General features: G+C 35.7%; 1 protein-coding gene across 9 annotated transcripts in view; it reads left to right on the forward strand.

Annotated features, from left to right (window-relative positions):
- JAK2 (Janus kinase 2) overlaps positions 1-27,378 on the forward strand; it is a 93,531-nt gene that overhangs the window by 47,086 nt on the left and 19,067 nt on the right. For 8 of the 9 annotated variants that reach the window (XR_014230762.1, XR_014230763.1, XM_082337263.1 and 5 more), the window contains 13 exons: positions 6,883-7,006; positions 7,807-7,924; positions 8,479-8,624; positions 9,989-10,310; positions 12,666-12,785; positions 15,775-15,932; positions 17,367-17,478; positions 18,826-19,012; positions 20,468-20,595; positions 21,110-21,244; positions 22,871-22,958; positions 25,041-25,168; positions 25,978-26,116. Coding sequence is in view for 7 of the 9 variants with exons in the window: in XM_082337263.1 (XP_082193389.1) it covers positions 6,883-7,006; positions 7,807-7,924; positions 8,479-8,624; positions 9,989-10,310; positions 12,666-12,785; positions 15,775-15,932; positions 17,367-17,478; positions 18,826-19,012; positions 20,468-20,595; positions 21,110-21,244; positions 22,871-22,958; positions 25,041-25,168; positions 25,978-26,116 (1,905 nt within the window). In the remaining 2 variants the exon portion in view is untranslated. Of the gene's footprint in view, positions 1-6,882; positions 7,007-7,806; positions 7,925-8,478; positions 8,625-9,988; positions 10,311-12,665; positions 12,786-15,774; positions 15,933-17,366; positions 17,479-18,825; positions 19,013-20,467; positions 20,596-21,109; positions 21,245-22,870; positions 22,959-25,040; positions 25,169-25,977; positions 26,117-27,378 lie in introns of those variants that run through there. The other variant, XM_082337268.1, reaches the window with a different exon arrangement.

Genomic DNA, 27,378 nt, shown 5'->3' on the forward strand with positions numbered 1-27,378 from the left:
CAAATCCAATTAGCCTTGTTTCCCATGACATCATCTGAAGACTTCATACTCTATTGCTTGTTTTGTCAGACCTCACCAATCCTTCTCAAGGCTTCTAGCTTTCTGGGGTACCAGTTTGTTTTGCTGGGATGGCTAGTACGTAGTTCCTAAATGTATCCTTTTATATGTGACTGTTTTAAAAATAATTTTGTATGAATAGTACTTCTTAAGTTGCTTTTATAGTTGTTTCTATTTTTTCAGCATTCTTCACCAGAGTTTCTAAAGTATATCAGTAGCGATTTATACTTACTTGTATAAATAAAATGTTTTATCATGTTGAGCCTTTATCCTTGTATAGCTGAGGTAGACAGAGTCCTCTGAAGAGTGGTTTCTGCCTGGCGGCTACTATGGCAGTATTGTACTACCTTTTTCTCCATGGAATTTGTAACTTCATTTCTTTCTAAATTGGTGGAAAAGGCTGAGATGGCTGCAGGTTTTTGTTCTTTCATAACAGTTATTAGTGCTTAAATCATGAGGTACCACGTCTTCTTCATTTCTGTTTTTTCTAGGAGGTTTTGTGGTTGTACAGCAGAACACATAGGTCTGCAAAGCCTGTGCAGTCAAATAATGTTTATGTTGGCAAGACTTGTCCTTTGGGAGTTAGCTATGAATCAGAATACTTCATGAAGAACAGAGTGGTTTGGGTAGTAGGCATGTCCAAAATATAACAGACTTGGTAGTTGTTAATGAACTTGCTCTGTGATCTGAGCAATTATTAGATCTGTTGATAGCAGAGCTGGTTACATCAAAGTATGACTATTTGTTATTGGCGGCAAGCTGGACTGACCTAGGTAAACATGAGCAGTCACAGAGAAAGTCTTGTTATGTACCTTTTACACAGTTCAAACAATTGAAGGTTTTCCAGTCTGTGCTGACTTGACTTTAGATCTGTTGTATATGGCATGTATTGGCTATATAAATACTAGCCTGTCTAAATATTATTCTGTAGTTGGATGCCAGTTTGAGGCATGTGTGCAGAAGCTAGGCTTTTTCTTATTTTATTTAAAAACAACTTTCCATTTTTGGAAAAAATATAATAAATATGAAGCTTTTTGTAGGTTTGTTTCTTTATATGGAAAACTGTCTGAACATGAAACTGAATATCTAACCAGAAATGCAAGAATAAATGAAATGTCTTGAAATAAGTTTTAAATGGACTAGTCAGTGCTGTGGTTCAGCTTTTGAATGTTAACTAGTATGTTAATTGCCATGTAAAAAATTATAAATGTCACACCAAATACAAGGCAAGTCTTTGCTCTCAGCCTAACAGAGAAAGTGATATTAGAGGAAGTAACTGATGGTGGAAATGAAATATGACAGAGAAATTGTTCTGGAGGTTACAGAATCATTGTGCTAGATGTGTCTTGTAAATTCAGTATGAGAGACTTGTTTTCTCAAAAAATGATCTTAAATCCTTTCATTTTCTCCTCTCTCAAATAATCTTAAATGAAATTCTCTTTTAAGCTGTGCTTAATGTATTCAGTTTATAAAAACATCAAGCAGTCAAGGCCATTCAAATACTAGTAGTAGTAATGGTTCAGGAAAGCCACCAGAGTTGATGCGAGTTGTGCTGATAACACAAGCTTGATGCGATATTTTACAGAATAAATAAATGTGATTGTTTACAGAATAACTGTAAACTTTATAATTTTTGTTTTACTCTGAGTATAAATTATGAAAAAAATCTAAAAATCTGTGTTTAAAAATTAGCAGGTGTAATTGAAAATAACATGAACTGAATTTGGTGTGGTGTAGGTAAATCAGATACAGACTAGTGGGAATATCTGAAGTCTTTGAATCATGGATGTATTTATACAGAAGGGAGGATGTTTTGTATACTATATTACTGTAACTACACTATACCAATAATTTTGCAATAAGATACTGCCCAGTCTCTTGTAAGTGGATTTAAGAGTTTTTATCATCAGATAAAGTAATTAAAAAGAACAACAGCAACAAAAAAAAACCAACTGTGAACTGTACACTGTAATTTACCTGAATAATACATTATACACAAGACCGGTATTACATGGAAAAATAATTTTCTTTTAATTTTTAACAACCTGTTCATTTATTCCATCAGCTGAATAATATGAATAAAAAGTACATGCATCACTTGTATGTATAATCCAAATTGTTATTGAATTAAAGTTAGCAAAGTGAAGATATTTTTATATTACACTAGGCAAATGAGTTTCTAAATCACAGTTAAAACAGTTACAATTATAAGCAAAGCATTGCTTTGTTGTTAGCCAAATAAATTTGTGCCATGCTCTTGAAAATCTTAATAAATTAGTATTAAAGTATGAAGAGCTAGTGACTTTAAATGTAACTGTAACGTTTAAATAGCAGACTGAAAAAATGTTTTGGCAAAGTCAACCAAGGAGCATAGTTTTGTTTAGCATCTTGCCTTTCTTCTGTGGCTTGTCTCCCTGGTGTGTATGAACCCTAAATCTCTGTAGGACGTATCTGACTTCATGTACTTACTGACAGGCTTTTGTTCTGATTTCTCCCCACCCCTTCTGTTAGGATCATTAAACCCTGAAATCTTAGCTTTTTAATGGAACTAGAATTCCAAGAGGGAACCAGTTTGATAATCCTGACTGGGTTGCTGAGTTACAGGCAGCTGGCAGCTAAAAAAAGACCTTGAATTTGTTGGATTTGGTGTGGGTGTTGTGTTTTGGTGGTTTGGTTTTGGGTGGTTTTTTGGTTGTGTTGTTTTGTTTTGTTTTTTTATGTTGATATCCTGAAACTCCCCTTAGGAACCTTTTAATTCTCACCCATCTGATTTGCAAATAGATTGGAAGTTCCATGGTACTTTCCTTGAAAACTGCTGGTGCCTCCCAGAAAGCCATAAGATAGCAGAGAATTTTTAATTATACCAAAGTAAAAACACCCGTTTCAAAACATTTAATGTGACTAAGCACTGACAGTGTCAATTAAACATTTTCAAGGGGTGACTGTGTTGTATAATGTGATGATTGTGATGATCTGTGACCTCTCTGCTTGTATGGTTCAGAGGAGATCCTTGTTAGTAGCTAGAGAATTTTAAGCAGATTTATCCTTAACATACTGAATTTGCAGAATTCGCATGGCTCAGAGTTATTGATTGTAACTACTCATTGTGGGGTTTGGTTTTTTTTTTGGGCAAGGAGGGTGCATTTTGTTTTGTTGTTTTTGTTTTTTGGTTGTTTTTTTGTTTGTTTTGTTTTGTTTTTAAGTGATAGCCTTTCCTGAAAATCCGACTCAACGCCCCCACCCCCACAAAGTGAGGAATGGATTAGTCAGAACTCTGGGCAATTCTGCTTTGCCAAGAAAGGAAACATGGGCTTTGATTAACTATTCAGAAAACATTTTGTTGACAGGATAGTGACATTGAATGTGGTGTCAGAGTTCAGTAAGTCTCCAGTTTGCATGAAAGATGAGGGTGAGAGATTATTTTTAGGTAAGAAAAGCCAAGCAATTTTCCATCTGGTATGTGCAAGACTTCATAAGTTTTAGATAGTTTACTTGACGGTTATGTGTGAGAACTGACTAATGTTTGTATTGGACCTTGAAAATTGGGGATTTTTAATTGTTTTTAATCATTAACTGCATGCAACTAATTGCTTTCATCTGTATATGTCTAGTGACTTATTAATATGCTTGAATTGTCAGTTTCATAAGACGCTGTTTCTACTGTAGACTACACAGGACTTCCACATTTCCTAGTGGTGTCATGGCTTTTTGTGATTTACAGTTTCTGGTTTTTATTTTTTCTTTACACAGCAATGTTACCTAATGAAAACATACTGTGGGGGTGAAAGGAGGAAATACAGAAAAACTACATTTCCTTAGTTGCTTCAGGGTAAATGAAGTGTGACTTTTCTGGATGTGGAGCTCTAAAATCATAATGAGGAAAGGAAGAAACTACTATGCAAATCATTCTTTTTTTAGGCTTGAGGTAGAAGTTTGAGGAATAAACTTATGTGTTACAGCCTTTCATGATTTTACTTGACAGTCTGTATAGCATGATGAGGCTCCTTTATTTAGCCTTGTATACTAAATAAAATACTTGTCAAGAGATAGTAATGTTTTTTTTTTCTTTGCAATAGTCCAGAAAATTTATTTAATAGCCCTTGCTGGAGAACAATTCTGCTTTATTATGTCTGAGTCACTGTCCCCTCTCCTAATTAATCATTGATTGATTTGATAGCATGGTTAGTGCAGTGCCGAAATCCAAGGGAGTTTTTTTTGTACCTGTTGTGAACAGCTTTTCTGATTTTACTTGTGTTGAAAATACATTTCTCAGAAGTTTTCACTATTGTTGACATGTCTAAGCTTCATCAGAAGACTTTGATTCTCCACCCCCACACACCTCCACCCCCACCCCCAGTCTTTTGGTTTTCATTGTTTCTGGAGAAAACACTTAAATACTGCGGTTATCATTCACTTGAAAAGTCCCTGCAATTAATAGTGCGGGTAAGCATTACATGAAAAGAGATGTTTCTGACCTTTCTGCTTTCATCAGACTTTTCTGGACAATTTTGAAGACTCTAATAAGAGGATTTGCTCTATTTGTATAGTTGTTGAACTTTCTCAAGTGTAACAATATTCTGGCATAAATGCATAATTCTTAAGGGGGAGTAAAATGAAAAAGAAACAGAAGTGTAACTTCTTTTCTTGAAAAACACGTATGATACGTATGTCATTGAGCACTGGCAGTTATCAAGTATACAAGTTATCATTCAGAATTAGAAATTCTAAAGTATGAGGGATGGTTGAGTGCACAGTTTACTTTTCATACATAGGAAGACAGCAAAGAGGATTTTTTTTTTTGTTAATGCCAACATTTCTGATTTGTAGGGGGAATTCCAATGTCATGTTCCTTGCTTAGTTCAGGTTTCAGAATGGCAATGATATGAACTGGATTGAAATATCTGTGGGGTTTTTTGGTTTGGTTTTTTTGAGAGGCAGGGTGGGGTGGTGGTGCCTGTAATGTATTTGGTGAAATACAGCAGCTTAACATTTTAGTTTAAGAATATGACTTGGAAATTTTTTCTTGTTCAGTGTGCTTACATGGGATTGTTAATAGTTACGGGAAGTGTATTAGTGAGACTAAGTAAATATTCAGCATTGCCTTGAATGGTGTTTAGCATATGGCTAGAATCCTGAAATAGGCTGGTGATTCACATACCTTACACTGTAAATGATCTGAAATGATTTGGGATACAGCATATGTCTTACTGCACCATATATTTGCAACATCTAGATTTACAGCCAGTCGTTCAGTTACTAATCTGTTCAGGGTTATTCCTTTGGGGGTTTTGTTTAGTTTTGGTTTCTCTTTGGTTACTTTACATAATTCATTCCGTTTCTGTAGTTTCCTGTAAGTCTATGACTCCTTTTCATAGAAAATCATGTGTTAGGACACGTAGTTCTGGTATATTTTGGTGAATTTTAGTTTAAACAAGCGTCAGATGATTAGCCTGTAGATTTCAGCAGTTTAATGACATCTGCACAATAGACCTCTTGTTCCTAGCCATCTTACTGGCTCCCTACAGAGACAAACCCCATTTTGTAACAAATTTAAGCTAGTTGTTATTTAAGACTGGATTACTTTTTGTTCCACAAGCTTATGCAGTTTTATATGTGGAGTTGATTAGTTGTTTCTAACTGATTGTCTTACGTGCACTTTAGATGTGATGAAAGAAATTTGGGTCTGCTCCCTTCAGTAGTTACTTAGATGTTGTTCAGAACAGAAAGAAAGAAGGGATTTTTTTTTTTTTTTTTTTTCTTTCCCTCCTGGTTTCTGGTGTGAATTTCTATGATTTCATTCTGAGTCTTTGGGAAGGGTTGTGAGTACTTTGCCTTTTCCCAGAATTCCTTTGTCTCTTAGCATCATTTTACGTTACTTTTGTTGTCTTTATCTGCTATTTTTTCAATATTTTTCCTTCTTCCACCATCTTGCTTTAACGTAAACATAGTCTTCTTTCATTATGACCTACTGTGAGTTTCACACTGTAATTTTCATCCTAGTCTCTGACATCTAGACCTGTATCTCTTCCCATCCTCTAAAATATGTTTGTCAGTGGTTGAAGTTTATCCTTTTGTGCTGTCAATTCTCACGCATTGTACTGCAGCACAGTACAATGCTGTGGCATCTATCTTATGTTAGGTTATACTTCCAGCTGGGAGCCCCAAAGCCAAATTAAAATTCTGGTGCTGCTGAAGAGTTGATGCTCAACTGGTTTCCATAGTTTGTGATTAAGTAGAATTGCTTTTCAGTTCTCATTAAAACAATCCTGAATTCTTGAGGGGAAAAAAAATATTTTCCAGTTTGGTTTAATTAACAATACATGTTTGGTTTTGTTCTCAACTGAACTACTAAAATGTAAATGTCAGGTGGTTGTCCTGGTCATGATGAGTTTCTTTGTATTGCTTTACTTCTAATTTTTCATCAGTCTATAATATTAAAATTAATGCCTATATCTGCTTTTAGAAAAGGTAAGGAAAAAGGTAATGAACTGTTGTTGCTGTTACTAAACTGAGAAGCTAAGAAGCCATTGTATTAAATGCCATACAGAGAAGATCTTGTAGTGTAACAGTGACGTATAGGATAACAGGTGAACACAGTCTGCTGTCAGAGAACATAAAGGAAGAATGAGAAACTGAACCAGCAAAAACAGTCTGAGGGTTATGGGGTGATGATCGCAATGCTGTTGACAGTGATAAAGCAGCGCAACAAGTAGTTGGGGAACATGTACCAATCTGCTACTTCTAACCCAGAATATTTTTTTAATAAGGTTGATTCTCTGTGAAAACAAGTTCCTATAAATGTTTGCTTCTCTGTTCTTTCTTTAGGTATCATGCCAGTGTATCATAACATGTTTGCACTCATGAGTGAAACAGAGAGAATGTGGTATCCCCCAAATCACATCTTCCATGTAGATGAAACAACCAGACTTATCCTAATCTACCGGATAAGGTAATCTAAATCAAATGTTATGCACTTTTCATGGTTAAAGAAAAAAAAAAAGTGAGAAAACACAACCAATAAGATATTTAGTTGAACCATAGTTTCTCTAAGAAGTTAGGGACAGATTGTTGGTGATATCTGGATAAAAGATAGATAAAAGAATCAAAATTATTGGAGTAGGTTTGAATAACATATTTTATTGATTGTCTGTATACCATATGTTTGCCATGTTGGATTGAAGAAACAAACAATTAAAAGTATAGCAGAAATAAAAATAATATTTTTCTTAATAATGATACATCTCATCTCCTCTGTGCTTGCCTGTTTGAAATTAGTGGCAGTTCTGAAATGCAGAATAATTATCCTGTGTAGTCAGGCAGATGTCTGCAATAGAACCGTTTTTCTCTGACCTGATTTTTGAATGTGGACGTCTAAAGCTACAGTCATAGTTTTCGTTATGTAGAAGATTTTGTTTCTTTACGTTGCATAACGTGGCCTGAGTGTTTCTTTAGGAACTGTCTCAAAGGAAACTGAAAGACAGTAACACAAAATTCTCTGTATTCTTATTAGTGAGAATAACCTTGCAGAGCTCCTCATTCCTACCAGTACAAGTTATCACCCTGCTTAAATGTTGTAGTACTTCAAGACATCAAGAACTAGGTCCAAAGGCTTCTATTGACTAGCTGGGGCTTCATATTGGTCTTCCAAATCAGCCAACACTAATTACATGTCTATGAACGGGATTAATGTCTGGTGTTGGTAAGTGAAAGTATCTGTTTATTGATGTTTGCTTAAATATTTCCTAACAGGTTTTATTTTCCCCACTGGTATTGCAATGGCACCAGCAGAGCATATCGGTATGGCATTATCCGAGGTGCAGAAAGCCCTGTTCTTGATGATATTGTCATGGCTTACCTATTTGCACAGGTATGATTTGCTTGATTATTTTTTAATGCAGATTGGTAAAGGTTGTTAGCATTTATTGCCTTTCACGTCTTCTGATAGTAACTGTGTAGGCTCTTTTGACAGCTTGAAGCCCACTCAAAATGACCATTAAATTCCATGTCATACTGTGTATTTGGAGAGATGAAGATCAAATGGCAGTTGTGGGGAGACCAGTGAGAGTATGTAGCTCCTTTCTTGTGCCGCTACCATGTGGAAATCTTTCAGTGTGACTTTCGTTTTTGACTGACACAATGTAGAACAACATCCTCCCGAAATGGACCTTTTAAAGATTGGAAGTTAAAATATTTTGAAAACAGTGTTTCTAAGCATGATGGTAGCTGGTATCCATGATGAACTTGTGCAGCTTTTTGTAAACGAAGGGGTTCATTGAGAAGAATGCAGTCTTAAAAAAAACCAACCTCGCAAACAAACAAAAAACTCCCAAACAAACAAGAAAACTGCACCCCAAAAAACTTTTATTGATGAGCAGCAGTGCTACAGTTTTTATTTTGCTTTCTTGCATTCTTCTTTCTCAGTGGCGAGATGATTTTCTGGATGGATGGATACAGATGCCTGTAACTCATGAAACACAAGAAGAATGCCTTGGGATGGCTGTTCTGGATATGATGAGAGTGGCCAAAGAAAAGGACCAAACCCCACTGGCTATTTACAATTCAGTCAGGTGACTTCATATTTCATAACTGTATCACACCTATCTGATATCAAAAACCAGTATTTATGCACATTAGCATCTGGGAGGAGATGTTCAGCTGTTGGCAACTGATTTATTCTAGCATAATGATTCCATAAACTTACGTATAGTGTTAACTAGAAATTAATAGAAAGCTTGTATCATGATGGCCATTCGTGGTTTTGAGTACATGGGTTTGGCTCCCTTAATGAGAGGCAAGGCAGTGGCCACTCATGTGGGAAAGGATGTAAGCAATAATTTGACTTGGGAGAGACCTCTGGAAGTCATCAGATCCACGCCCCTGTTCAGATCAGGGCCAACTTCAAAGTTAGATGAAGTTACTCAGGGCGTCATCCAGTCATGTTCTGAAAATGTCAGGGGTGGAGATTCTACCATGTCTCTGGGCAGCTTTGTCCTATGTATGATCACCCTCATTGAGGAAGATTTTCTCCGTATCTAATCAGTCTCCTCTGTGATACTGTGTGTCTGTTGCCTCTTGTTCTTTCACTGTGCATGTCTGAGAAGAGCCTGATTCAGTCTTCTCCATAACCATCTGTTAGTTGAAGACAATTAGTAGGACACCCTATTTAAGCCTTCTTTTCTCCAGGCTGAACAAATTAAGCTCCCTTTCACCTCTTCTATCATGTCACGTGCTCCAGGCTCTTAACCATCTTGGGCAGATCTCTGCTAAACTTGCTTGAGTTTATTATTTCACTTTGGTTTATCAACCTAACTGGTTTCCAGTCTGGCTGAGTTAATTATGTCCCTGCTTAGTACTTAATGCTTGATGTTTGTCTTTTAATGAAACCTAGCAGAAGGATTAAAAAACAGAATGAGACAACGAATTGGCCAGCTGATTGCAGGTGACAACCTACTCTTTTGCCCCTTGACAGAGTGTGGACTGTGGTATAGGAACTTCAGTGAGGACCAGCCACAGTGTTGTATTCTACCACCTGTATTCTCAGCCAGGAAATCTGTCCTCTGTCCATGTAGTTGCCTCTATCTGTGCAGTATCCTCTTTCCAACTTCTACACTGAACAAAGCAACTGTGTAACTTCTGATGCCTTACCTCAAAACTTCAGTAATGACTAGAACAGACATGTCTGGATTTATGGCAAATGCATTGTATAGCCTATGTTGAAACTGAGTGAGGGGAAAAATTGAAAATGGAAGAAGAGACAGGGCTGTATTTGAAAGAACACGCTACAGATTGAAGAAAGGATCCTTGTTATGCTACAGTTTAAAGAATAGAGGAAAAGATATTTTCACGTTGACTTGTTTAGCACAGAACTAATTATCTTTGCTGGATTTAATGGATAAAATTAGTAGTTTTTTTGCTGGTTATGTGTTCACAGCTACAAAATGTTTTTGCCTAAATGTGTGCGAGCAAAAATCCAAGGCTACCACATTTTGACGCGAAAAAGAATAAGGTACAGGTTCCGCAAATTTATACAACAGTTTGGCCAATGCAAAGCTACTGCCAGAAACTTGAAACTTAAGTATCTTATAAATCTGGAAACCCTTCAGTCTGCCTTCTATTCAGAGGTTTTTGAAGTAAAAGAACCTGGTGGAGATCCTTCTGGAGAGGAAAGTTTTGCAACCATTGTAATAACTGGAAATGGTGGAATTCAGTGCTTAAGAGGAAAACTTAAAGACTATGAGACACTGGCAGAGCAGGTAATTTCTTTCATTATTTTAATAATTGTACAGTTTATCATGTGACAGAGTGACTAGCTTATGTTAGAAGTTCTGATTTACCCCAGGTAAATTTGGTAGGTAAATTTTACTTCACAGTGATGATACAATTGCCATATGGCTGAGGCTCACAGAAATGTATTGACTTAAACAGTGCAGGATTTTAAAATTAGTTTTTTTAATTGAAGTATTGGAAGAAAGTCGTATTTGAACATGTAATACTTCTGTGCTTGACAAACGAAAAATTCAATGTTGGACCTTCATTACTGTAAAAAAAAATCAATGTGGAAAAGTAATGACCCTGCCCCCAGTTATAGGTAGAATGCACAAATCCTCAAATTCTCTTTGAAAGAATGGTTTTAAGGACTCCAAAAAGCAGGTAAATTTCCCTATGCCTCTTTCTTGCTGCAGTTAGATTCCTACCAGTGTCTGAGCTAGCAAATTTAAAGTAAAATTTCTGCGACTGCAGGGTCCATATACTCTTTTTTCAGGAATTAGATGCTAAATGGTTTCAATAAGTGCTAGTAACCATGGCTGTTCCATTTTTATTTATCAGTATTTTTTTTGTGTGTGTGTGTGATTTCCCAGCATGACTATTCATTTTGTCGAATTTACCAGAATCTGATACAAACTCATAGCAGTATACATTGAGAGTGTGGGAATTTTCCAAAGGTAAAATTAAAGGCAAAGTGGAGCACGTCAGTTTTCCAGAACAGTTGCATCTGTTAGTTTGGCAGTTTTGATGCATAATATATAGCAGTGAGGACCCAACTACAAAAGGTTGTATTTTCACAGTGTGCTATAATAATTTGTAAAAATGCTATTTTTTTTCTGTAATACTTAAAAAAAAAAAAAATCTGATTACATACCCTGATTTTTTTAAGTGTGGTGTTCTTAAAATATTTGTAGATTGACATTACGTCCAGTTACCTCATTCATAGTTGTTATTTATCAGCCCTCTGCCTTTCCTAAGTTGCCTGTAAGTGCCAGTTGGTTTGGCAGGAGCTAACATAAACGTTAGATTTTGCAATTTCTAGTTTTAGGTGTACAAAATTTATGCATACTATGCTGTTTGGGCCTGGCAACCAAGCCTTTAGTAAGAGTAGTTTTTAAACTGATTGTATTTCCTGTAGGGATTGCCAAATTATTTTTTCATAATTAATAATATTATCATCCCACTTATTGACAGAGACATGGTGTAGGCTGCATATATGTTCACTGGCACACAAACTCTTTATAAACTTGTTATGAAAACTTAGTAAATTAACAAGGCTGCTTGTAAATGTGATCGTAACTCTTCTTTCAGCAAGCTACATTGATGAATCTAAGATATTGAATTGAAACAAAATTTTTTTTTTGAAGGCAGGAATGACATGTGTGGGGTAGATTGTGACAACATTTGTTTTGCTAGTTCGCATTTCCAACAACCAGATGAGAAAATAGAGCTTCAGGGACTTGGATGCATTTGAGCTGATTTATTCTAGTTGATACCCACTGCGTCTTACAGCTTTGATTATTACATCTGTTTATGTATTAGGATATGCTTGCAGCCATATAAATGGGGTATTCTGACTTGAATAAAATCTATTTGCTTTGGAAGAATCTGCCTTTATTTAAGGATGTTACTTAGCATCTGAAGTTCTACTGAAAACAAAACAAAGTATGATTTATATGACATTGTAATTTGACTTGTGAAAGACTGAAGGAAGTGGTACAGAATATCATAGTATCAAAAACTACCTGAACTTGCTATCGAAGAAAAATGTGTCTTGTATTTCCCATGTAATTAGGATCAGTGCTTCAAGTTATCTAGTTAGTGATGACCATGGCTCATGAGAGAACCTTCTCTTAGACCCCTTCTTCATTCATACTACATCCGCCTCTTTGGTAGCAGATTTTTCAGCTTGTATCACTCTGAACGAATGAAATTTTGGATTTTTAACAGGCTTTCTAAACCTCTGTAATGAGGATGCTAATAATAAGTTCTGAAAAAAAAAAGTGCCCCCAAAAGATTAATCAGAATGTTCCATTGTTAATCCTCACAAAATACTACAGAGCAAAGAAATACCTACAATTAAAAAATCTCAACCGCTGTATGGATATTTCTTTTTATGGTTCCCGGATCTTTGTGCATTTTCTTAATTGATGCTACTAGTGTGGTCCCATAAACAGAAAACTCCTTTCTTTATTTGTAATGACACATTTAAGGTTTTATGATCCTCTTTGTTGCTAGTTTACAAGTGCAGAGTTGTAGGAATTCTAATGCTGCAAATAGGTGGGGTTTTTTAGTTGCTATTTATGTTATTACTGACATTATATAACCAATATTTATTGCAGGATTTACAAACATACTGTGATTTTCCTGATATCATTGATGTCAGCATTAAACAAGCAAGCCAGGAAGGCTCCAGTGAGAGAAGAATTGTCACCATTCACAAACAAGACAGCAAGAATCTGGTCTGTTTACTTTGCTTGCTGTTTTTTCAAATAGATGTTGCTTTGAGCAGACTGTATGATTGCTGTGGTATTTATAGTATTGTATAGCCAATTACCATGTTAATTAAGCATGAGATAAAACTAAGTGCATTTCAGCAGTATAAGTGGTGTATTGGAACACCAAAGGTCTTTTGCATTCAAAAGGTCTTTTGCATGGACTGAAATAGAAATAGGGTTGAGGGTAACTTCTGATACAGAGTTTGGTTATTTTCTTTATTGGAGTCTTAAGCCTGTGTCTGTGATTTTAGCTATCAAGCCTACTGTTTCCGTGCTGTCATGTTAAGCTGTCTGCTAGTGACCAACACATTGAAAAAGGCTTCAAAATGCTCTGAAGGAATGATGATACACAGAAAATGAGTATTGGGACAAAATTAATGTCATTGCTTTTACTGTTTAAAATTCTTGAAAGAAGATCTTAAGAGAGTATTTTATACATGAATGTAAAAAGTTGTTTCAGTTTGAACTCCAGCATTGCACTTGAGTCAGGCTTTCCAGCAGGTATACCTGTCACATGGTTGTGTGGTGGGCTGACCCTGGCCCGATGCCAGATGCCCACCAAGCCACTCTATCACCCCGTCCTCAACTGGATGGGGAGAGAAAAATAGGACAAAAGGCTCGTGGGTTGAGATAAGGACATGGGCAAAACAGACTCGACTTGGGGAAATTAATTTAATTTATTGCCAATCAAATTAGAGTAGGGTAATGAGAATTAAAACCAAATCTCAAAAACACCTTTCCCCCACCCCTCCCTTCTTCCCAGGTTCAACTTTGCAGGGGGCTGCAGGGAATCTCTGCTCTGGCACCTGGAGCACCTCCTCCCCCTCCTTCATTGACCTTGGTGTCTGCAGAGTTGTTTCTCTCACATATTCTCACTCCTTTCCTTCCAGCTGCTGTTGCAATTTTTTCCTCCCCTTTCTTAAATACGTTATCCCAGAGGTGCTACTACTGTTGCTGATGGGCTTGGCCTTGGCCAGCGGCAGGTCCGTCTTGGAGCCAGCTGGCATTGGCTCTGTCGGACGTAAGGGAAGCTTCTAGCAGCTGCTCACAGAAGCCACCCCTGTAGCCCCCCCTGCTACCAAAACCTTGCCACACAAACCCAATATGTTTCTTCCTTTATCTCTGTGGCTGATCTGTGGGCCTTCAGGGTCCCCAACTCAGGCATTTGTATGACCAGAGAGCTTCCTTCTCTGTGTGTGTGTCAAAAAGCTGTGTACAGCTTATGTACTTCTTTACTGTAAAAATAATTTTTAAAAATTTCAAAAATATTTCAGTAAGTATTAACTAGTTTTATTCTCTCCCTTTTTTTTATGAAAAAGGTGTATGATTCATTGCATTTATAGTAGAATTGTGATTCGCATTCATTTCCTGCATTAATGGCATAGAATTAATGACCTGTTAAGTATCTGAAATTTTTTCAAGGCTTTTTATTGAAACATAAGAGTAGCTGGAATAGCTGTCATGTGCATCGATGATGCTGAGAGCATAACAATATTTCAGATTGGTGGAGGAGGCTTCTTTAACCTTGAGCCATCAAAATTTTCTTATAAAAACTCTCAATAGTGGTAGTTAGGTACTTGACTGCGTATGCTTCTGAGGGTAAAAGCAACTTTCTAAGAGCTTGTCTAAGAAAGCTACTGAAGAGTAAGGCAGACTAGGAAAAAGTGCAGTAGCTGCTGTTTTGCGTGTGATTTGTGTGAACACTTTACACACCAGAATTAGCTGATGTGTAAATTAGAACTTGTGATTTAGTTTAACCTGTTACACAGCTAATAGAATTCATTATAGAAATGTAGTTTACGCAGTTTTAGGATACATGGATTGACTAAAATGGCTGGATTTCTATGTCTGTTGTTTGTGTGGGTTTTCTGATCATGTTGAAACAACTGGAAAGACAGTTATTTCCAGGTCCTCTTTTAATAAGGAGTTTGAAGACTCCAAACAAATTCTTGGTGTGTGATCAGAAGCACCAGCTTTTTTATTGCTGTCTAGCAAGGAACTTGCCAAGGAGTTGTGTTCAGCCACTAAGTGCATCCGCAGTGTCATGAGCAAATGTGTGCAGCACGTACTAAAACCTGTTCTGTTGGGCTACGCTACTGAATGAAATCTAGTGTGACTTTGTAGATGGCAACTTCTCTGTTGCAGTAAAGACAGCCTTTAATGCTCTCATACAACTGTCACAATATTAAGAAAGTATAGATAATTACATGAAAATAGACTCTATTTTCCTTTATTGGCAGTAATAAGTATGTTGTTACACATGGATTTAATTTTGCCCTGCTTTTACGTGTTCAACTTGCTTTGCACAGACCTTTTCCACACCCTGTTTTCCTTTGGCCACATTATTCTTCTCCCTGCTTCCATCCATTTCACCTCTCTTCATGGTAGTTAAAGGTCAGCTTCTATCTATGATCCAGCTCAGGATGCCAGTTTTTACTGACTACTAGTTAAGTTTTCAGGCAGGTACTTTTGTAGAGATTTTTCTTTGCTACTTGAAGGCAGCACCATAAATCTTTGATAAGCAAAGGCTTCCCTTTAGAAAAAAAAAAAAAAAAACAAAACCAACACTGTGATGCCAGTGCAGTAGGTGTCTGCCATGCTGAGTTGTATCTACTCAGTTTTTCCCTTTCAAATGTTTCCTCTTTTCAGCATTCCTCTGCAGTTCCATATATTTAGAGTAAGGGGTTTTTTATGGCAGATTTCTTTGGTTTGGGTTTAATTTTGAACATTGAAGGTTGCTAACAAGTTTTGGGTGGCAATAGGAAGGTAGAACTACACAAACAGTAGGTAAAAACAGTATGGATATCTTTAATATATGCATATATTTATATGTTTTGTACCATTACCATACCCAGGAATATTGTGTTGCCTATTAAAAATTGAAATTCTCATTCTCTCTTTTTCTCTCTCATCCCCACCCCCCTGCCCTTATTGTCCCCTGGCAATTTAACAGGAGGCTGAATTTCAGTCATTAAGAGAAGCTCTCTCCTTTGTATCATTAATTGATGGATATTACAGATTAACTGCAGATGCCCACCATTATCTCTGTAAAGAAGTAGCACCACCGTCAGTCCTTGAAAATATCCAAAGCAACTGCCATGGACCAATTTTGTAAGCAATTTTTTAGCAATATAACAAGGTGATATTATTTTTGAAAGATGAACTTTAGTTGACTGTGAACCATGATGGACATCTTGAAATATGTATTTATTACATTTATGTAACAAAATGCTTTACATTTTTCCTCTTATTTTTCACTTTGCAAAATACAATGCCTTCTTGACGTATTATAAAAAAAAAAACTTGAAAGATTGTGGTTTTAATTTTCTTCCCTTAGAATTCTTTTTTTCTTCAAGTGAGACAGACAGCAAAGTCCTGATGCTGATTTTACAGAATTATAGTTACTACCATGCAGCAACATGCAGTGTCATATACAGAGGATCTGTATTTTAATTCTGCAGCCTCTCCACAGCAGTTATATTATCTGAGTGCCAAGGGGAAAAAGGCAAATTCAGATAACTCTCTTCAGTATTTGAGCAAGGACTGCAGTAAGCTGCTAACCATATAAATTGGAGGATTTATTTGTTTTTAAGGAATGCTGTCTCCTTGTTTGCCTTCTTTGTTTTTATTTTTAGAGGAAGAATTTAGTACCTCCATTGAATTTTTTTTAAACTTTTTTAATAGTTCATATAGTATTTACTGTTTGCAGAAGCACACGTGGGAGCTTAGAAGTGTTTTGTTAGGCAGAATAAAATGGATATTTGCTTTAGCTACAGAAAGCTTGAAAGCTGATACATGCACAATATTGCATGAAACTATCACTGTCTACGTAGCTAATACAGAATAGTTCTGTAAATTTCTCAACAGAGGATAGGTGCTGTAATCTTCAGAAGGGATGAAGGAGGAGAGGGATGGAGACCTATGCAGTTGTAATCACATTTCTTGCACTAATGACTAATGCTGTATGTTGACCTTTATTTAGGTCAGGCACATTATTAGGATGTGCAATGAATGTAGACCTTTCCAAGCCATTCTATTCCTCGTTCCCTGAGATGGATAGAAATAGTCAGTTAGCAAGGCTTGTTTAAGGGGAAATTGGTTCTTGTAAACCAATGATGTTTTATTTCATCTCCTCTTTTTTGTAACCCCTTTCCCAAGTTAAACCCACCTTTTTCACCCACACAAATACTTTGCTAATTTTAGCTAATTTATTAGGAAGTTTTATTACAACTTCTTCCATAATGGATTTTGAAAGTCATATCATAAGCCTAGGGGAGTACACCTTCTTAGGCTGTAGGAGTTCTCATCAAATAAATAATCGTGGTGTTTTCAGAATAAAGAATTTTTAATATGCTTCTCTCTACATAAGCAGCCACCCTGAATATTGGAAAATACAGGGACAAAAAAATTAACTTAAGGAAGCTGTAAAAAATAGAGAGTTTTAATCGTTGTTCTATTAGATCTGATAATAGTGCTCATTGGCCAATCTCTGATGTTCCTGGCTTTTGAAATTATCCAATATTAAATATTTTCTTTTTACTATAGCATGGACTTTGCTATCAGTAAACTGAAGAAAGCGGGTAATCAGACTGGTTTCTACGTTCTTCGTTGCAGTCCAAAAGATTTTAAAAAATACTTCCTCACCTTTGCTATAGAGGTTTGTATTCTGACTTAGATAGTACCTGTATAATCTTTATTGCATTATAATAGTAAGCCTGGGATGCTCAGTAAATGATTCTGAATTTTCTCTTCAGAATGTGTCTGATGTGTATATTCTATAGCTACTTTTGTCAGATTGGCCAGCTTTCAGGGTCTTGTGAGAAGCATCAAAATACTTGTATGCTGAAGAATCGCTAATGACACATACCATATGCCTAGGAGAACAAGACAGGTGGAGGGAAGAGAGCTTGAGAGTTCTGGAGTTGATGATGTGGCTCTTGGGACTGTAGTAAATGTTTGGGTTGTGGAGCAGTTTGGGTTTTTATTTAATTTTTAAGGTCTGGTTTTTTTTAGTTGGATTTTTTCCTGGGATTTCTGGGCCCTCCCTACCACCCCAATAGGGCTTAGTTAGACTGAGTATACAGCCCTCAGTGATTTGAGAGTGTCTCTCCTTCACAGGTTCTTCTGGGTTTGGGTCCTTTCCCCATCTCCAGTGCTGGGCCAGCCAGGTTATTTGGCAGCTGTTAACATCAACACAGATCTCCTGCTGGATATCTGGTGTTAAGCTAGAGTGGGAGCCACCCTTGAAATGCCTGCAATTCTCATGCAGCTAAAGAACCAGATTAGAGAGTCACAGTTTGAGAGTCAAGCTTGTGAGTTAAGCCTGCCATTAACTGATGTAGCCACTTTTTTTTTTTTTTCTTGTTCTGATTCTTCCTGGGCAAGCCGTTAGAAGGCTTTTGAGATTCAGGATTTGTTGGAACATTTTCCACAGTGTTGATGTGAAGGACCATGAAAGCACTATTAAGAGCTCCTCTTGTTTAAAAATGTTTAATGGGATCTTTTCAAGACTCATTGTAAAAATAACTCGGTGCATATTGAAAATCTGTGCTAGGTACTAATTGCTTAGAACTATACTGTAGATGACAGAAAAATAAAATACAGCTGAGATCTCCAAATGCTTGCCAAAAGTACATGGAGTATGAGCATTTGGACTATTGCTTCCAACAAAATTTTGTTTTGATATTACCCCATGTAAGGGTGAAGAAGCTTTCATTACTAGCTGTGAAGGATTTTTCCTAGGATCCATTATCTGTTTTCTTAGCTCCATCTTTGCAGATTTCATAACACTTGTTTTTCTTAGCATCAACATGCTAATTCCAGTGATGGGAGTAGAATCATATTTTCTCAGAATCGATATTACGTTATGTTAACAAAATAATGAATTATGGTAATATTTTGCTGAAGCATTCTTTCTTTAATGAGTAGAGTAGTATATGTTTGAATAAGCTTTTAAATACTAAATATTGATCAATTTTATTTTTAATGGAAAAAATCTCTGCAGCGTGAGAATACCACTGATTATAAGCACTGCTTAATTACGAAGAATGAGAATGGAGAATATAATCTTAGTGGAACCAAGAGAAGTTTTGGTAATCTTAAGGATCTGTTGACCTGTTACCAGACAGAAACTGTCCGTTCAGACAGCATAATTTTCCAGTTCATCAAATGCTGTCCTCCAAAACCAAAAGGTAAGAGAAAGTTTATTTCTAAGCAGAAGGATTTCCAACTTTTAGATTAAAGATTTAAAATTAAGTTAACATTAAATGACTCTCAGGTAGGTAGATATGTATGTTTGTGTGGGTTTTTTTTTTTTTAACTTCACTGACTTACTTGTTCATCTTCTTAGTCATAGTTTTCAGTCCTAGTGTCTGCCAAATTTTACTTTGTTATAAGATGGTCTTCCAGAAAGAATCATGGTAGCCAGTTTCATAATTAGAAGCAAAACTGGTTTCTTAATTGCAGTGGACTGTGTGCAGCAGCATGTCTTGAGACGGAAAGAGCTACTAAACGTATAATTTCTCCCTGAGGATAGTTCCATAAGGAATGGAACCAACAATGCCAGTGAATTTCTTTCATTGTTTGTTGACATCTTAGCTGAATTATGCCAAGGCTGCAGTGTGATTTCAGCTTCTTTTTAGCAGTGAAAAGTACACATGGAATAGAGCTCTTGCATGAGGAGTGGATTTTTCTTGAATTTACATTGGAGGTTTTTGCCTAGCTTTGATATTCATAATATCTTTCTCCTTTATGAATTCTGATAACGTTTGCCCTTTTTGCGTATATAGGTAGTACTACTTACAGTTAATATTAGTTAGGCTTTGTCTCTATCCAAGTCCCTATTTAAACAAAAACTTGAGAGAACAGACTTAGATATCACTTTTACCTCTCAAATTTGATGGAAATCAGCCATTGGATTAAAAAACTTAGAAAAGATTTGCCAAGTAAATACATATGTACATTACAAAGAATAATTTTTTAACCTTATTTCCATTGAAATCAAACAAAAATGTATATGCACCAGCATTATAAATTATTGAATATTATTGAATAAATATAATTGCACATGCATGCATGCACACATATACCCACAAATACATACCTATCAGCTTTAGTTTTACTAACAGACCTGCTCTATTCTTTCAAAGTCAGTTGAAGAATAATTACTCTGGTGAACATAAGGCAGCGAGGATCACTAAAGTGCTGCCAGGGCAAAAATATGTAAAAGCTTTAGAGGCATCAGAAAGATATGCACATCTTTAACAGAATGACTTCGTAATATAAACAAAGAAGGGGAGTTACATCCCCTTTTCCATCCCTGATTGTTACTACAAATACAGCAGAAGTTAAAATGTGAAAGAAGGCAGGAATATTTTCAGAATGTTTTCAAAAGTAGGAGTACTTAAGAAACTTAAAATAGCTCGAGTGAACCTAAATGCTTTTGCTGAATAGAAAAAAAATCGAACTTTGAATTGGTTTAATGAAATACTATGTGTCTTTTTGAATAAACTGATCTCAATGTGATATCTTCTTTTTGTTGGATTAATGGCTTCTCATTAATAATCCTTCTGAAATAATATTGTCTTAGTTTTATATTTTACAAATTTACTTTGTTTTTCTTTTCCCCACCCTCTTTCTTCTCCCAGATAAATCAAATCTCCTAGTCTTCAGGAGCAATAGTGTTTCTGATGTACCTTCATCACCTACGCTACAGAGACACAATAATGTCAACCAGATGGTCTTTCACAAAATCCGGAATGAGGACTTAATATTCGTAAGTCCATTAATTGCTTCTTCCGGTGCATATGGTTGGTTTAATATACACTAAGTATTAAAAAACTCAGTATATGTTTAAAAGAGCCTTATCTGAGCTGGGAGACTTTGCTGTAATCTTTCCTTAGAGTTGTGAGAGAAATTTTTTTTAAATTTTCCATTGATACAAATAACATTGTTTGTTTTTTTTTTTAAATAAGAATTGTCCTTTTAACTCCAATAGCAGTTGTTTTCTTTACTTCTAGGGATGTCTAAATACATCTTAATAGCAGCAATTCCTTCCTGTCTGGTTCTTGCAGCAAGTTATTTTCTGAGATCTTTGAGGAGTCAGTAGAAAATAAGCAAAGATTTAAGCTGTTTCTGTTATAGTTGCTTCTTTGTCCCCTCAGTCTGACTCTAGAGGTGTGCTAGCTATAAAGATTTGCATATGTGTTACTTAGAGTGGTTCTTTAAGAGATATTTTGCAAAACAGACATTTCTGATTTTTTCCCATTCGTGTCCTTCCTATGTTTTAGGAGGAGAGTCTTGGACAGGGCACATTTACTAAGATTTTCAAAGGTGTAAGGAAAGAAGTCGGAGACTATGGCCAGCTCCATCAAACTGAAGTTCTTTTAAAGGTGCTGGATAAAGTGCATAGAAACTACTCTGAGGTTGGTGTGATTCTTGACTGCTGTGCAACGTTTGTCCTTGCTATGTTGACCATTACTTTTCTTAAAACAAATGAGTATGTATTATACGGTAGAGGGTTGTATGTTGAACCAAGCTCATCCTTGGCCTTGTGACACTGGGAGGATGGATTTGAGACTGGTGTTGGGAAGTACACCTATGTACTTTTATTTCCCCTCTCCCCACCATCTGTCAGAGAATTCAGAGCTACCCACTGAGAGCCAGAGAACTGTTTGTTTATATGATACCAGTAGCCCAGGAGAGGTGGTATGGCCTCAGTAAATTCACCTTGCCTTTGCCAGTAAATTCATCATGTACAGATGAGGGACCAACATTTATGGAAAATTACTTTCTTTTGGTAGACTGTCTTCAGTGTTTTGGAGTCATACTGATTCTCCAGTAAAATCAACAATTCACATAATGTCATAAAAAATCAGAAGTATTTATGTGTGAGAAATACTTGCAATATGTAGAATCATCCATATTCACTTATACTTTTCACTGTTTGAGTGAAGCTGTGAGCAAACATAAAATGCCTTTGTGCAAAAACTAACACACTGGTAATGTAATTGAGCCCAAGATTATGTATGTGAGAATTTAATTTTAAAGACTTTAACAAGATGTGGTAGTGTTTAATATATTCATGTAACTTTATATGGCTGTTTATTGTTTATTTTGATGATATAATTGTATCAAATTCCTAATTAATGTAGCTGTATTTACAGCAAGCCAAGAGAACCAGTCCATTGTTTACAGAACTTTTCAATCACTTAAGACAAATCTAGATGAAAATGTAAGCAAAGAAGGAAAAGACATTTCGGATAGCTAATATTAATAAGCAATGTAGGCATACACTTTGGACAATTGAAAACAACAAAGAAACTATAACCCGTATTTTAATTTTAATAAGCTGGGTGATATACTTGCATTCTAAAGTTAAGTGAGAATCAGTTGTTAAAAGGACTAAGAGTACAGAAATACAAATATAGTCACCAAGAGGAAAATGTGCTGATTTTGACCGTGTTTTGTTGGGTGAATAATGAGTACATAGGCAAGTGTAGTTGGAGATGCTGCTGAAGAGAATAAAAAAAATACTGAAGAAATAAAAGCATCTGAAACATTCCTGACAAGGTTAGGTAAGGTCTTGCAGTAGTGAATCAGTGATATAATACTTCTTGTCTTTTAACTTAATAATATGCTATGAAGAAATAAATTGGAAACTGAATAGTGCATTATGAAAGAATAAATTGGAAACCAAATAGTGCGTCATGAATTTGTCTGCTGTTTACTTTACTTAGTTAACTGACATGGAAGGAAAGATTCTTTTTAAAATGTGGAGCTACACCTGCCTCCAGAAAAAGATTGCTAACCTCTCTGGAATGTGGATTATCAGTTATTTAAAAAAAAAAAAAAAAAAAAAAAAACAAACCAAAAAAACCCCAACCTAAACCAACCACAAACAATATAAAATATGTTACACAGGGTCTTTGCAATGAGATGGAAGTTGAAATGTTTTAAAAAATGCACATGGTTTTAATAAATTTATTAGAAATCATGTAATATTTTCACTGATATTTATTCTCTCTCCATCTCTCTCTCCTTCCTCAAAGTCCTTCTTCGAGGCAGCAAGCATGATGAGCCAGCTTTCTTACAAACATTTGGTGTTAAATTATGGGGTCTGTGTATGTGGAGAGGAGAGTAAGTAGAAATTAATTATCTTTTTGTACTAATTTTATACAGCTGTCCTGAGAGTTTGCCATTGGTTCTGGGTAAAAGTAGGGAAAAGAAACAAAACAAAACAACATGGCACACCAGCTGGACACCCAATACGTGTTCACAGTGCAGTAGTCTTGGTGTCTGAGAACTAGTTACTATGGTGATAACAAAGAAAATGGAAAGATTGCATAAATACAGTCAGTGTGAATAGTAACCTTTGTAAATGACTCAGTCATGTCTGTTCTATCTGAAAATCCCATTTCTGAAAAGTTTTGCTGAACTTCTGAAATAACCTTTTGAAATGCCAGAAAAATTGCACCTCTACATTGTATCAACTGTGGTTAGCTAGAAGGGTAACTGCTTGGCTACCCAAGAAAATCTTCATTTACTGTGATCAGAAATACAGAAACTGCCACCCTTTCCCACCCACGTGCTGACTTTGCAAGCACAAATATACCTTTGGGAAGTTTGGTTTAGAAATCCCATTCTGAAAACATGAGGTCCCATTATTTCAACAAAAACACTACAACATGTTAACAAAGGTAAAATCCTTGCATTGTCTACAGAAGTAGAATGTGTTTTCAGTTTAGCTTACTGCATTGTGACTATTTATTAATAAGGCTTTTAAGAACACCTGAAATACATTTATAACATCTTGTAATGAAATCTTAATTTTGGATGGTTGTCATACACTTACGTGTGCAATTTTCGAGTATGCACTGCTGGGTCTTACTTAGGCAGTTTTTCTTCTTCATTCAGTCTTTGGGCAGAAATGTTAGTTTGTTGTAAAACCATTTTTTTACTGTGATTAGAAATTTGTAACAAAAGGAAGCATTTTATAATAACTTTATAAGCATATTATGTAGACAGTGGCCTGCATTAAGAGAGAAGGAATTTGCAAAAGGGAGGGTGGATTCTGTATCAGGAGTTGCTTCTCTTAGGAGACTGGAAAAGGCACAGCACCATGCTTGGCCAAGAAGTTGTTATGCCCACGAGTGTTTTTTCTAGTCTATTCATTGTCCCATGCACGAGGACTATATATAAAATTTCAGGTAGAACATGTGTATAAGTTAAAAAAAAATTATCTAAAGATATACATGGTTACTTATTTCTCCTTTAGATCACAGTTGCCCTCTATAGACAGTTCTGTTTCTGAAGGCAAGAGATTTATTACAGTTTAGTAGGAGGCAGTTGCTAAGAAGCAGGAAGAGGCTGTTATTTTTTCTGCAGGTTACACACTTGATGTACAGATTTGATGAAAATCACTTCACATAATTGAAAAAAAAAGTAGTTTGCTGTCTATAAAATGAATTTGTTATAAAAATCACTTTATTTGTTATAACCAAATGTAAATGAAATATATAATAATATAGTGTCCAGTGTCTTTGGAGTCTAAATGAGAAACACTGCAATGTGAGCATCTTGCAGCTGAAGGCAAGAGTTCAGTCATGCAGTTTGAAATTGTTGTATTGAAACTGATGAAGACTGTGCAGTACTATGAAATGGTTCTTGCTTCTTGGGTTATTTGCTGGATGACTGCATGGAGGGATATGTCCTATATGTACACAATTTTTTTTAGTGCAAATATTAGTCTGTTTTCAAGAAGAGCATCTTCTGTCAGGAAAGCATTGTATTTTTCGCTAAGAATGTAGAGTGTAAACAACTATGAAGTGAATGACTTGAATGTTATTCGGCTCGCTACATTGATATTGCTGTACACTACTATGCTTTATCAGAAGTTATGTTATTTACTGTGCCTTTCAAGTGAGGGTGGAAGCATGGTCAGTGGATTTGTTAAGGTGGAAACCTATTCTGTAAAAAACTTTAAATCTAGTAATTTTGCATTTGAGAAGAAATTAGGCAAACTTCTACCCCCTGAAGAAGTATAAGGAACATAGAATATTTGTGGCAATACTCAGATGTCATATAGCTTTGAATTTTTAGTTAGTTCACCAACAGGGTATCAAAGAAAGAGATGGGTAGTACTAGAGTAATTAATCTGTCCTGAAATTCCATTATTTGTTGTTGGTTTTAATTGTTACTCTTTTTAATATTTTAAATCAGACATCCTTGTACAAGAATATGTAAAATTTGGATCCTTGGACACATACTTGAAAAAGAACAAAAATGTTATCAATATCTTGTGGAAGCTGGAAGTAGCCAAACAGTTGGCATTAGCCATGCATTTTCTGGTAAGCAGTTTATTCTTCAGTTTTGTTAGTGGCTGAATTCAAGTGTTTCAGGCCAATACATGTAGAATGGCTGAGCTATTACCCTTCTTCTTGAAACTGTGGAAGGTATTTGAAAATAGACTGGGCATATACTAGGTAGTCAGTGGATAGCGAAGGACAGACCTCTCTATCTTACACAAAGTGTAATCAAATTTTCTGTTCTTTTTTAATGCTTTATATTTTAGCATGAAATAAAAACACATTTCCAGTAAAAATTCTCCCTGTCACCCCCCCAGGAATCAGTCCTTCCTGATTTTCCCATATCAGCTCATGATGCTGAACATTAAACTATTTCCTGGCAATGTTAGTAGTAGTTAACCACTGGGAGGGGAAAACATTGTACTGGTCAAACTGCTGGTACATTCTTTTTGTGCATTAGGTCCCAACCTTTCAGTCTGTTTAATTCAACACAAAGGCCATTATTTGAGACAGGACATGATATATTAAATGAATCTTCCCTTTAACAGAATTTAAATATTCTTATATTCATTTTAAATGGATCATACTGATGGATTAGTATTCTTCTGAGTTAACATACAACAAATAGTTTTAAACTCGAAACTTCAGGTAGATAATCAAAATGAATGAAAATTGGCTAGAAACTATAACTGAGAGGAACTGATGAAATGTCTGAGATGTGAACAACTTAATCTATGATCATTATTTTCTTTGCTGATGTTTCCCTTGTGCTGTAAAGTATTGGTTTTTAAATACCTCTTCAATCATAAGATTTTTTTGTCGGTATGTAAAAGATACATTTCTGTTCATAGGAGGATAAAGGCCTTGTTCATGGGAATGTCTGTGCAAAAAACATCTTGCTTATCAGAGAGGAAGACAGGAAGTCTGGAAACCTTCCATTTATAAAACTAAGTGATCCTGGGATCAGTATTACAGTTTTGCCAAGAGATAGTAAGTCTTTGTGTCAGCTTTCTTGTTTAATGCTTCTAACTTTAAAAATCAGTTTGTTTGTTTTTTCTGGCCACTATCTAAGGTACTTCTGTTACAGTAAGTTTCTTCATCCATCTGTTACTTTAAAATAATCTCTGCTGTCCTAGTCAGCAGTTTTGAGTGTATCTTCTTTATCAGCATATAGCTACAGGAAATAAAGCCACAGTTCTCCATTGTGTGAGGTTTTTTTCTTGCTGTTCTCATTTTCAACTTTTTCTTCACTGGCACTACTATTAGTGTGCTGTAAGGTACCATGAGTAAGTCTGTTGCATCTGCAGGTAGCTGCCGGACTTTGTATCCTATTATTGATCAAGATTAAATTGTTGTATTTTATAGCTTGGAGAAGCTTTCAGAGCTGAAAGTAAATGCACTTTTGAAAATGCTGCCTGGCAGTTGAAAATCATCTTCAGTACATTACTTGGTGAATACCTGAGGCCACTTGGTGCTAAAAATACTGGCTTATCATCTGCCATTGGGCTTGTTCTAATGCTTTATAAACAGCAAAATTAATTAAATTAAAAGAACTGAAAAGTGCATGCAAGATTGTTATGCTAGTGAAACTGAAGTAACCTTACTATTCTTTATCTAGTATTTTAATCATTTTGGAAAAATGAACACACTTTATACTCGGTAATTTTATACATGCCAAAAGAAATAATGCATCTAAGAGACTATAAGCAATGCAGTGTCATTATTTTCCAATAAACTGTTTAAACTCTCCCTTTTTAAATGAGAAGCCTACGTTAATCTTACGAGATCTCATTTTAAGGAGCTCTCAGTCTACATCAGTACAATACCATCTTTTATCTTGTTACTACAATCAGTATCAAAAGTTTAAAAATCAAATGGTATGAAATTCCTTGTTATGGCACCTTTTGCTGTGCCATAATGTGCCAACTACTAGCAAAGTACTTCTTACTCTTTGCCATCTAGTTCCTTTGTGGTGGCTACTAAATCTTGGTAACACTGGGGGAAATACAGAAGTCGGAACAAAAATATAACATGGAAATTATGTTAAGGCAGTTTTATAACATTAGGCTTATTTTACAATAAAACTAATGGTCCTCCACTCTGATTCATAAATAATACTTTTGTACATATTCTGTAGCTTTTTTTTTAGTCAGGAACAAAAACTTGGAAAGGTATTAAAACCATGTTACAGAATGAAATACCTATATATAATAGTCATTTTTACTAAATCAAATCTGTTATAGAATTTTCTG

Source organism: Platalea leucorodia, assembly GCF_965183815.1.
Source record: "Platalea leucorodia genome assembly, chromosome: Z".
NCBI lineage: Eukaryota > Metazoa > Chordata > Aves > Pelecaniformes > Threskiornithidae > Platalea > Platalea leucorodia.